The sequence below is a fragment of the Zootoca vivipara genome, chromosome 7, assembly GCF_965207765.1.
Source record: "Zootoca vivipara chromosome 7, rZooViv2.hap1.1, whole genome shotgun sequence".
NCBI classification, from domain to species: Eukaryota; Metazoa; Chordata; class Lepidosauria; order Squamata; family Lacertidae; genus Zootoca; species Zootoca vivipara.
Window position 1 is genome coordinate 78,271,828 of NC_142590.1, and position 11,821 is coordinate 78,283,648.

At 47.6% G+C, this 11,821-nt stretch overlaps 1 protein-coding gene across 3 annotated transcripts; it reads right to left on the bottom strand.

The window, feature by feature from the left end:
* Positions 1-1,208: 1,208 nt before the first annotated feature.
* KCNG1 (potassium voltage-gated channel modifier subfamily G member 1) lies at positions 1,209-11,419 on the bottom strand. 3 transcript variants are annotated; one of them, XM_060277308.2, is made up of 3 exons: positions 10,677-11,419; positions 4,699-5,507; positions 1,209-2,130 (listed from the first exon to the last, which is right to left on the bottom strand). In XM_060277308.2, the coding sequence occupies exons 2-3, from the start codon at positions 5,455-5,457 to the stop codon at positions 1,360-1,362; spliced, it is 1,530 nt and encodes a 509-aa protein (XP_060133291.2). In that variant the 5' UTR covers positions 5,458-5,507; positions 10,677-11,419; the 3' UTR covers positions 1,209-1,359. The 3 variants fall into 3 exon arrangements, with proteins under 3 accessions (XP_060133291.2, XP_088530753.1, XP_034978746.2); XM_088674627.1 differs by lacking the exon at positions 10,677-11,419 and adding an exon at positions 9,874-10,526; XM_035122855.3 differs by lacking the exon at positions 10,677-11,419 and adding an exon at positions 10,113-10,523.
* Between the last annotated feature and the right edge of the window lie 402 nt (positions 11,420-11,821).

The following is an 11,821-nucleotide window of genomic DNA, read 5'->3' on the forward strand; positions in this document are numbered from 1 at the left end:
AGTTCACAAGGTTTGGTAAAAATAAACAACGAAAGGTGAAATTAACCGAAAGATCAAAATGTTTTTTTTTTTTTTTTTTAATATTTTTATTAACGGTTTTCTCAGTTTACAAAGACGTGTACAATGTCTCTCATAACATTTTTACAGATCAGTTTCAATTGTTGAGACATTGGGGAGGAAAAGGGGGGGAGCGGTAGATAAGGGAAGGGGGTGTGGCAATGTTTCTGTTTTACTTAATGTGTGTGGGGGGGGGTTGTCAGCGTCGGTTGTGCAGGTTCTTTGTTGTGCATTTGTTTTCCTTTGGTGGTGAGAGTTGTTGGGGTTGGCCTAGGATATAGTTTTCTTTTGTGGTTGGCTGTGGTGGTCTGTTTTATGTGAGTGGGGTGGGTGGGTGTTCTGGGTCAGGTTAGCCAAATTGATTTGTATGCTGTTGGTGGATTTCTGTCATTTTCTTGTTGGGCTGTGTATGTGATGAAGGGGAGCCATATTGGTGTGAAGCCGTCTTCTTCTATTTGTCCCCGTGTCAATTTCAACTTATTGGTTAATTTTTCTAGTAGGGCTGTTTCCCATACCGCCTGGTACCATTGGTCCATGCTTACTCCTGACAGGTCTTTCCAGTGTCTGGTTATGGTGCTTCTGGTTGCTGAGAGTAGGTGGGTTATGAGTTCTTTGTGATGTAGATAGGTGTTATTGTCCTGGAAGATGTTTAGCAGGGCCAGTTCTGGGGTAAGTTCTAATGTTTGTTGGGTTATTTTACCTATTTCTCTTACGGTTGTTCTCCAGAATTGTTGGGTTTTGGGGCATTCCCACCACATGTGGAAATATGTGCCTGTTGAGGTGCATCCTCTCCAGCATTTTGATGAGGTTCCTGGGCGTATTAGTGCTAGTTTTCGTGGTGTTAGGTACCACCTGTAGATGGTTTTCAGAGTGAGTTCTTTAAAAGATCAAAATGTTGACATTCAGTCAGTTCTCTCTTGGAAAACGGCCTGCCTCTTTACGTTACAAATGGCAACAGCTGTGCCCAGTGTGTAATTTTATACTGTTCTCCTTTTGGTTAACGATGCATGTTGTTTTTACTTTAAAAAATAAACAAATCTCCATTTCTTGATCCCCAATTGTGCAGCCTACTGGAAAGCAACAATCTTATCCCCCCCCCGCCCCCTAACAGCAATGCTAATACGACATAATGATGAACCAAGTCCCCACGGTCATAATGGCTAAAAGCCCTTTGCGTGTTTATTTGTACAATGCCATCTCTCCCCGACGCCTCCAGAAGCAAATGCCGAGATTAAAAAGAGAGAGAGAAAGAAATCCTGTCACCGTTTGCTCGGCAACAGGGCAGACGTGGAAACTTCCGTTTCAGCCGTCATTCCTGGTCTCTGAAGAGAGGCTCGGAAACATGCCGCTCCCCTGTGATGCGTTGCCTAACTGGGACTTTGTTTTCATTAGGAACTGCGCCCTCCTGTACATGATCCTCTCCTGCTCCTGCTTCAGCTCGATGTACGAGCGCGAGAATGTGTGGAAGATGGACGTGACGGGAAAGGCCATGAGCAGGATGCCGCTCAGAATGCTGCTCAGGGCCACCACCTGGCCTGGGGTGCTCCTGGGTACCATGTCGCCGTATCCCACCGTTGTCATGGTGATCACGGCCCACCAGTAGCTGGCAGGGATGCTGGTGAACTCCTGAGAGCCCGCCATCTCGTTCTCGATCACGTACAAGAGGGGCGCGAAAAGCGCGATGGCCACACAAAGGAACAGCAGCAAGAGCCCGAACTCGCGGGTGCACCTGCGGGCCGTCAGCCCCAGAGTCTGCAGGCCCAGCGAGTGCCTGGCCAGCCGCATGACGTACAGAATCCTCAAGGCACGCAGGATGCGGAGGACCAGGCCCACCTTGTCCAGGTAGATGTTGCCGGAGGTCGGCTTCCTGTTGCTGCCCAGCGAAGTGCTGTCCAGCAGTAAGGTGATGTAGTAGGGGAGGATGGCGATGATGTCAATCAGGGTCAAGGGGTTCCTCAGGAACACAAACTTGCTGGGTGCCTGGATGAGCCTCAAGAGGAACTCCAAGGAAAACCACCCCACGCAGACGGATTCCACTACGAAAATATTGTAGCACATCTGAGAACATTCACCCTGGAGTGGGAGAGAAGGGGGACCACGTTGAGCAGTGAAGCAGCTGGCAGAAATGTTTTGCCAAGAACACAGAAGTTTGCCCAATGGTTTTAAAAATCCACCTATGCATGTGTATCTATGTGCTGCATCTTGACTTTATTATTTATGTATTCATTTTTTAATTTTAAAATATTTTAAGGCCACCTTTCTGGGTATTAAGTCTTTCAAAATGAAAAACTCAACAATACAAAAGAGTGTTCCTCGCTGAGCTGCAACTTACCGTATATTCCGGCGTATAAGAAGACGACTGGGCGTATAAGACGGCCCCCAACTTTTGAGAAGATTTTCCTGGGTTAAAAAGTAGTCTTATACGCAGGAATATACAGTATACTAAAAATGGATTAAAATGCAGTGTTCTGACTGTTTTAAAGTGCTTCAAAATCACTACATCCTCCTCTCACCTGGTTTTCCCTTCCAAGGACATAGTCAACCCCATGATGGCTGTTTAGCATCAGATGTCCCTCCACTGTTCACTAGGCTTAAAATTTCGCAGAACATGCAGCTCTGTGGGGCAGCAGCTACCAGCTCTTGTCAAATTTTCCACATGATTTGCCAGGACAGTTTATCCAAGTTTCCTCAGAGTTTACATTTTTTTATATATAAAAAAAGTTTATAGATTTATACTATAAACTGCCTTTTCACATAAACCATGCTAAACTTAGACATAGCCAGCTGTTGTTGTTTAGTCGTTTAGTCGTGTCCGACTCTTCGTGACCCCATGGACCAGAGCACGCCAGCTACACCCTTTTAATAAATCTGGACTCTGGACATTTGGTAAGCCCAGTGTGATCATGTCCCCACTTTCTTCGATGCTTGAGTGATTCTGGGTGTGTGTGTGTGATAGTAGCCCTGTGCTTAATATTGCTGATGACTAGCTGTCTGCATAGCCAGGTGTGACTGGCCCCTGATCCCCAGGAGCCTGTTCATGTTGCTGTGTTAACCACACTTTGAAGTTGTACAGCTGGCATACCTCATTTGGCAGAGCACGAGACTCTTAATCTCAGGGCCGTGGGTTCGACCCCCACATTGGGCAAAAGATTCCTGTTTGGACTAGATGTCTTGCTGTGGTCTCTTCCAATTCTATAGTTCTATGATTCTATGATCAAAGGTAGGAAATCCTTTTTTTAAAAAAAGTGTTTAGTGTCGCATACCAAGACAGACCGGGGTTGAAAGCAGAAGCAGGTGGAGCTGCCCCTTCTCTTTCTCTGCAGGGAGGGTTAACTCTTCACTCCCTGAAGCCAGTGGGAAGCAGAGAACATCCTGCAACAGACACTTGAGGACCTCACTGAGGCAGTAAAGTCTTTCTCCTCTTCGCTATGTTTCTCCACATGCTACACTGGAACAAGGGTCCAAGCTCTCTCCACATGCACAAATGTTTGTGTGAGAGTACACTTGTTGATTTGCATAGCACAGCTATTTGTATGCACAGGCTGTATGTACACTTGCTGAATGCAATATGTGAGCATCCCTAATATCACAGCTCTTCAAGTGGTACCATCACCCCCCCTCCTTTCAGTCTTCTCTTCCCCAGGCTAAACTTACTCAATTCCTTCAACTTTCTTCATGGGACTTGTTTTCCATATCCCTGGACCATAATTTCTGCCCTACTTTGAACAATTTTGTCTGTATTCTCCCCCAAAGTACAGTACCCAGAACAGGACACAGGACTCCAGGCGACAGGGTCTTAGAGCAGAATTAGTTGTGGATCCTTTCAATTCAGTGCTAAAGCAAGAACCAAATGTCAGATCTTAAAGATACCCTAATGCACATATCTCCCCCACCATCCACATCTAGCCCTAGAGGGTCGCTTCCCTAGAGCAGGCATAGGCAAACTCGGCCCTCCAAGTGTTTTGAGAATACAATTTCCATCATCCCTGACCACTGGTCCTGTTAGCTAGGGATGATGGGAGTTGTAGTCCCAAAGCATCTGGAGGGCCGAGTTTGCCTATGCCTGCCCTAGAGGGTCCCCTACACTGTCCTAGGTGTATGCATTGTGGTTCGGCCAAGCATGCACCTGTCTCCCTTCCTACTGGCTCTTGTGGCAATAGTGCAATGTTCCCTCTGGTTTTCATCAAGGCAGGAAGTGAGGCAGAAGTAGAGGTTGCTCACCCTTACCCTAATGGAAGTAGGAACGGGCCCTGCTTGTTTGGCCGTGATCATGGAGCAGCTTTGCAAATGAATCTCCAAGTTTGTTATTCCACCCATTTTTATTTTTATTTTTAAAACAGCTTTGCATGTCCACATATATTGGGTTTCTATGATGCACTGATGGCCTGCAAAACCATCACACCAACTTTCTTTCCATTTAGATCAGGCATCCCCAAACTGCGGCCCTCCAGATGTTTTGGCCTACAGCTCCCATGATCCCAAGCTAACAGGACCAGTGGTCGGGGAAGATGGGAATTGTAGTCCAAAACATCTGGAGGGCCGAAGTTTGGGGATGCCTGATTTAGAAGGCTTCCCCTCACATGCCTGAAGACAGCTCCCTACGCATCTTAAAATCAACTACGCATCTTAAAATCAACTTACTCTCTCCTCTTCCTCTCTTAAGCCAGGCATGGTGCTGATAGAAAGGTTGACGGCAGTGATAGTCACAAACAGCACCGATAAACAGGCAAAGACCTTCCCAGGAATCCCAGACTGAGGCCTCTCCACCATGTCTTGCAATCTTTTCATGCAACGCCCGGCTTTTGTCTCCGCCACAGCTTCGCACTGGTTTTCGCTGTCCGTGAACTCGTCCTCCGCTTCGTTCATTTCCGCAATCTCCTCCATTTTCTGCAGGTACCTCCTCTTGCAGCACCACTCCAGGTTGTCTTCCTCGATGCCCCAGTACAGCAGCTCCTCTTGAAACGAAAGCACGCACATCTCTCTCAGGAGCCGGAGCTTCCCTGCCCGAAGGAAAGTCAAGATGGTCCTAAACGCCCCGGGGTTACGGTCGAAAAAGAACTCGTTGCAGGTCACGTCGTAATCGTCGCAAATGTTGAGGATGTCGTCAAAGTTGTTGCAGAACTTCAGCTGCCCCAAGCGGGTCATGGGGAACTCATCCAGAGTGGTCCACGGGAGCAAGTATTTGAAGCCACCCACGTTGATGATGATATGATGCTTCCGGTCTTCCGGGCGAATGTTTCCGTTTAGTTCTTCCGAGGGGTGGATGAGTTTGGCCCTTTGGTAAAAGACTCCCTTTAGCGTTTCCGTTTCAGCAAAGAAAGGGTGGTTGAAGGAGGCTTCCGAAGCACAGCTCAGGGCGCTGTAGTCATAGTCCGAATTTTCGCCTGGTAAGAGAGTCATCTTGGTCACCAGGTGGCTTCACATCACTTTGCTGCTCACGCTACAGACTTCTGCAACGGAAAAATAAACAGGCATTTCAGGGTCTTGGTTTGTGCGACGTTCCCCCATGCACTGCGTATTCTTTATACAGCCAACGGAAGGGATGAGAGAGACAACAAAGTGGTGTGTGCACAGAATGAAGTGTGAAGCCTACAAAGAGGCTACTTGCGATGAGGGCATATTAATGGATTGATGCGGGAAAAGAGGAGGCACTGATGAAATGGCAATGGATGCAGGAGGGGATGAAAGCAGAGCCATCTGGGGCCAATGGTGGTAAGAAAGAGGAACCTGCCATTACCAGAGGCAGCCACTGGGCGGCAGCCAAGAAAGATGGCAGGACTGGACCACGCGACCTGTGTGCTGAGAGAGTTGCTTACAGTGGGTAGCTGATGTGTTGTGGACTACAACTCCCATAATCCCTGACTATTACCCATACTTGCTGGCTATGATGGGAGTTGGAGTCCAACATCATCTTGTTGGCTACCATAGGGCAAGGTATATTGCAGGTTTCTGTGGGCCTCTTGTGTTTTCAAATGTTTAGATTGTTTCACCTGCTATAGCATCTACCAGTGGCGTCACAGCATCTTTCTACAAAGAGTTCTGTTCTCTGCTACCGTTCTCTGGATGTGGAGACTAAACCGCCTTTAACGCCTTGGTCCTTTGCATGAAAGGCTGCGGCTGCCGTCAATTCAATCTATGAGCGAATACAGCACCAAGCACCGCGAGAACTGAAGTTACAGGGAACCAGGCATAGAGGGCCTTCTCGGTGGTGGCGCCCACCCTGTGGAACAACCCTCCCATCAGATGTCAAGGAGATAAACAAACAGTTTTTAGAAGACATCTGAACCGGCAGCCCTGTATTGGGAAGTTTTTAAGTGTTTGATGTTTTATTATGCTTTTATATACACTATGTTGGAAGCCCCCTAGAATTGCTGGGTCAACCCAGCCAGATGGGTGGGGTATAAGTAAGAAAAGTTATTATTTGTTTTAATTGAGAAAAAAAAGTTTGCTGAATAGCTTCCTTATTCCAGTGTTGCAGTGCTGCTTCTGCGTGAGTTCACATGAGAACAAACGGGATGCAGAGACCTTATTAAGAGCGGCCGAATTGCGAGACACATATACAATCCTACATGCACCTACTTGGGAATAAGCAGCACTGAACACAGATTTCTCTGTAAACATGCATAGGCACATCTCCTGAGCAACTACTCAGACTCAGCGGGATGATGGATCTCACTCCCCCCCCCCCCCCCGGTGCAAGCTATCAAATTTACAAAGCTGTGTGAATCCAAGAATCCAAGAGAATGCCATGCTAAATAGACCAGAGACATTTGCTCTTTCCACAGCAAGAAACAGAAGCGGCAACTTCAGTGTTAACATTCCACTCTTGATCATCTGCACACACCGCTCCAAATTCCTTCTGCAGCATTTGGATTTCTGCAGTGCATCTCTGATGTAATCGCCGAACTTGCAAAAAAAAGGGACTGTTACCATTCTGTGGTGCAAGCAATTTTCGATTCACTCCATGGATGAAAACGGCAATGCACTGGGGTTCTGCAGCAAGTCGTAAAAGTCTGAACAAGACGTCTGACGTCTGGAACGGTCTTAGCTACCGTTTTATTGTTTCCACCCACCACCCTAGCAAAGCATCTCCTGGCGCAGTGTTTAGCATCAATATACTGAATGGGCTTTGCAAAAAAAGAAAAGAAAAAGGCATTGCTACAAGAAACTAAAGCTATCTGCTGTTTAAGCACTCTGAAGGTCTTATTGAAATACTTTTCCTTCAGGAAGAAAAATCAATTGATGATACCTGTATGTAACCTCCAGGTTTCAGAGGAAGCATGTTTCTGAGTAGGGATGGAGGAGGGATTTGATTCGCCTCACATTAAAGGCTGAATTCATCAAATTCACACTTCCCAAAACAAGGAAAGGCATCTTTCAAGATTAACACTTATCTGAATTTTGAGATACAGTTCTCCAACCAAGTAAGTGCAAATATTTGGTGAAAATATTAAGGTGCTTAGACATGGAAACAGCAAACAAAAATGCATAATATTAGGAGAAATTGTTTGCAGAAATGTGTGAATTAGTCAAAACTGCATACAAAGATGTGTTCGTTAGGAGAATTACACCCTAAATTGCTGAAGAATTTCGCAATGATTTTTAAAAAAACAAGTAAATCACAAATTGCTGCAGAATGTGGACAGCTGAATTTAGGATTGGAAAAATCTCAAACTTGGCAGATCTTTCCATCCCTACTTCTGAGTAACAGCTGTTGAAAAGCAACAGAAGCATGGCTGTAGCTGAGTAGTAGAGTAACAGCTTTTCATGCAGAAAGTCAAAGGTTCAATCCCTGGAATCTGCAGCTAGGGCTGGAAAAGACAACTGTCTAAAATCTTGGGTGGGCTGCTGCCAGTCAGTGTAGACAGTACTGAGGTAGAAGGACCAGTTATCTGTCCCAATAGAAGGCAGCTTTCTATGTTTGTATGATGTTGATGCTGGGCGCTTTATCTATGTGCACTACACTCAGAAAAGCTCAAAGGAAGTTTAGGGTTCAAGAGATGGTTCTTCAATAGTTGAAACATACCTTAAACCTCAGTCACCACAAAGAGCTCACTTCCCATCTCAAGGGAACCTCACAAATTCTGATTTGGCAGATTTAAGATCCGCACACTGACAAGGTCGCCTTAAACTTTTGCTGCTCACTGTAAGGCAGACCTGAAAGGCATAGCAAAATGAGTCCATCAGCTCATCCAAGTTTTTACAATATCGGAAAATAAACAATTACGCTTAACTATCTCACCATAGCTGCCAAGTTTCCCCTTTTCTCGCGAGGAAGCCTATTCAGCATAATGGAAAATCCCTTAAAAAAAGGGATAACTTGGCAGCTATGTATCTCACTGTAGCTATTAACTGGAGCAGGGCAATTCAGTACCTAAAGACCAGGGGGAAATCAACACACATATTCAATAGTGGTCAAAATTTGGGCTTCACAGAAAGTCTATCACGAACTCTATTAAGGAGCAGAAATACATTTTGCAGAAAAACAGTATTTCTTCCCATAAGGTTGTTCTGCAAATATAGAGAATCCACTCTGCTATTAATTCCAACTACAGAGCTACTGTTATCGGATGTTGATGGGATGGGAGTGTGACCATTTCCCCTGCAAATTTATTTCCTGCATAAATTGTTACCAAGCCGCAAAACAGCTATTAACATGTACCTCAAGAAATAGAGCAGTGAATGCTAAAAGACATGATGATTTTCAGCAACAGAAAACACAAAGAGCAGACAAACGAGATGAATCAGTGATGAAGACAACTAGCAAAGCTGGTTTTTAACAGAAAATCTAGCTTAGAATAAAGTATCAGTATGAAATTCATTCACCTTCCCAACATCACCACACTGCTCAAACTGAGAGAAAGCATCCGACACAAAACGAGAGTGTGATACCGGAGGCAGGAGAAGTGATGCCAATAATATGCCATATCAATAATACGCCAAGTTTATCACAAAGATTGACACAGATAGCTGTCCCTCAATTGATTGCAAGGAAAACAACTGAGGGGAAATAGACCTGGGCTTTCAAAGGTGCACAACTGCAGAAATTCAGTTGTGCCAAAGCAATTCTGTTCCCCCCAAGCAAAGCAAAGAAGTCTTGTTTGGGGGTGTGAAAATAAAAGAGCTTTGGGGTTTTGCACATGGAATCCAATGCAGTTACAGTACCAGATGCAGTCAAGGTTTCCAAAGCACCCAAGCCATACCCGACAACCTGCACAAGTGATGGATGGAATTCAACCTGCTGCAGTGGTGGGGCTTCCATCACTGCAGTTTGGAGAGGTCTGCCTTGGGGCTCTGGAAGGTGGAAAAGAAAGAGGGAAATGAAGGGAGTGACCCAAAATGAAAGCTACAGCCCCATGCATGCTTTGGAAGCGAATCCCACCGAATTATTGGGGAGAGGGAGGGTTTTGGTTCTCAGTAACCATGCCTAAAATCAGACCACATACCTATGGGATAGCGGGGGCGGAAAAGAAGCAGGAGCAAGCGCTTCTTCACCAAGAATGCACCGTTCCCAGACACGGTGACTGATGTAAGAGGAATGTGTGGATAATTTTATGGCGATCAATATATTTCACCATTATTCTCATCATCCCACACCATCCTACTACCAGCTCTGGTAGTTCAAGTGTCCGTGGGGCTGAAAGTCAAAGCAGACCACGCGCATTAAATCTGGATTAACCCCTCGCTCCGTATTCCGATACGGAAAGGGGGGGCGCAAAGGGGGGGGAGAGAGACAACACGCCTGCACTTTCCCTTAAATATCCGCGCTTGTGGGCTTGTAAAAAAAGAGTAATCGCCGTTAAGGGATCTCTAAACCTGCATTAGGCGCTTTGAGCCCGGAATGACCGATCCCGGAATGACCCAAAAGCTTGTAGCGGCGGCGGCGGCGGCGGATCCGGATACCGGTTTCCCCAATCCGACCCGCTGGTTTGCTTCCCGGAACTGAAGAAAGTTCCCCCCGAGAAACTTGTCCGGGAAGTTCGGCGAGGAACTGCGCGCCTAGAAGATCGCCTGTAGGAGGAAAGCGAAGAGAGGGAGGGGATCCGCTCACTTACTTGCAACCGCCGCTTCGCTTCTCCTCCCGGGCGGGCAAAGCAGGTGGAGAAACAGCCCGGGAGTGAGCAGCAGCGCCGCTAACCAGGACCGAGACTCCGGAGCGCAGGCGGCGGCGGGGCTGAGCCCACGGGACGCCCTCGACTGGCGCCCTTTGGAAGGAGAGCGCACGGGCATGGCAACGGCGGCTCCGGCACCCAAGGGAGCCCGGCCTGGGGTATGGCTCCCGCGCAAGAGAGGCGAGGCTGGAGAGGCGGAGGCCACACCCTGCACACGAGACCAACGCGTGCGAGACCCTCCGCGCCCGCCCTTTGGTGAGGTTGGCAGCCGGCGGCCAAGTGCGCCCTGCGCGCACCGGGTGCCGGGACGCGCTTGCCTGCAACAGGTCTGCACGCCCATGCGCGCGCATCCCAGTGGACGCGTGCTCAAGTTGGCAGAGAGCCAGCGCACGTTTCTCGCATCCAGGTCTGTACATGCAACAGGAACGCGCGCACACACACACTGCAACAAGTGGGCGTGCAACTTGCATCCCCGCGGAACGTGAGCATGCAATAAGCAAACCCCACCTTTCCAGGCTGAAGCGCCGCTCCCACGAAGGAAGCTCTCGATTCTCTTTCCGCGGGAGCGCACAGAGTGAAGCGTTGCAAAGAAGGAAGACCCGGCGGCAGGGCTTTGACTCAGGCGTGTGCGCAGCTCTCCTTCTGCCGCATGCAATTAAGGTGAAAGTGCGTCCCTTGTTCTGTAGATCGCCTCCATAGTTTCGCAGCTAATTTTCCCTTTAACGACGTATGCATCTTTTTGTAACCCGCCTTCAATCCACTAAGCACATAAAGGCAGGGGTATCAGTGGAATAAACCGGGAAGAGGAAGAGGTCAGGTTTGCAGTGAACCATAGCAGACACACGCGCAAACACACACGTGGTCGTGGAGACACTTTTGTGCGCCTGGCTGTATATATACCAGGAACGAATCTCCCCACTCTCGCAAACGCCTTATAGCCTAGATATTTTTGTGTGAGGCTGCCGGCATCTTCCACCCCAGCCGGGCCCTACCATACTCCGGAAAGCAATTTCTACAGGACCCCACACCTCAAATCGCTGCAACGTGTTAGTGATGCAGTTCGGTTGCGGCCGCCATCCCTGTGCAGATTCTGCTGCGTGGAATAAGATCTCGTGGTCCGTCTAGCTAGCCTAGGATCAGGGGAAAGCGGAGGGTAGCTCGAGATCTGCCGGTAGGGTGTTTTGCGGTAGATCAACAAGGATTCCTGATTCCCATGTTTAACAGGACACACACACACACACACCGTTACAACACTGAAATGAGGAAAGAAGCGTGGCGTGGGGAGATTGCAGGGAGTGGATTTTTGTGTGGGAGGCTGTTTTGGCGGCGCTCCCAACATATTCCTGGGCTCATAATTTTTTTAATTTAAGTGTGTCTTTTACCTGGTGGATAGATAATAAGTTGATGGATATATTCTTGTTAAAATCAACAACCCACCAAAAGTTGGCCCTTCCAACTGGAGAGTCTACACTGACTCCAGGCAGGAGTCATTCTCGGGTCTACTTGGAGACAACAGGGACTGAACCTGCGACCTTCATACATGCAAAGCATGGGTTGTTGTTTTTTAACCACTGACCCACAGCCCCTCTTAGACTCAGCGCTGAGCCACTTTTAATACAGAGGGGCTCGCTTCCAAGAACCATGCACTGAAA

Excerpts from the sequence above, each read along its gene's own strand:
- KCNG1 (XM_060277308.2), bottom strand. The coding sequence starts at position 5,457 with ATGACTCTCTTACCAGGCGAAAATTCGGACTATGACTACAGCGCCCTG. Across the intron at positions 2,131-4,698 it reads TAAGAGAGGAAGAGGAGAGA|GGTGAATGTTCTCAGATGTG; the intron begins GTAAGTTGATTT and ends CTCCCACTCCAG.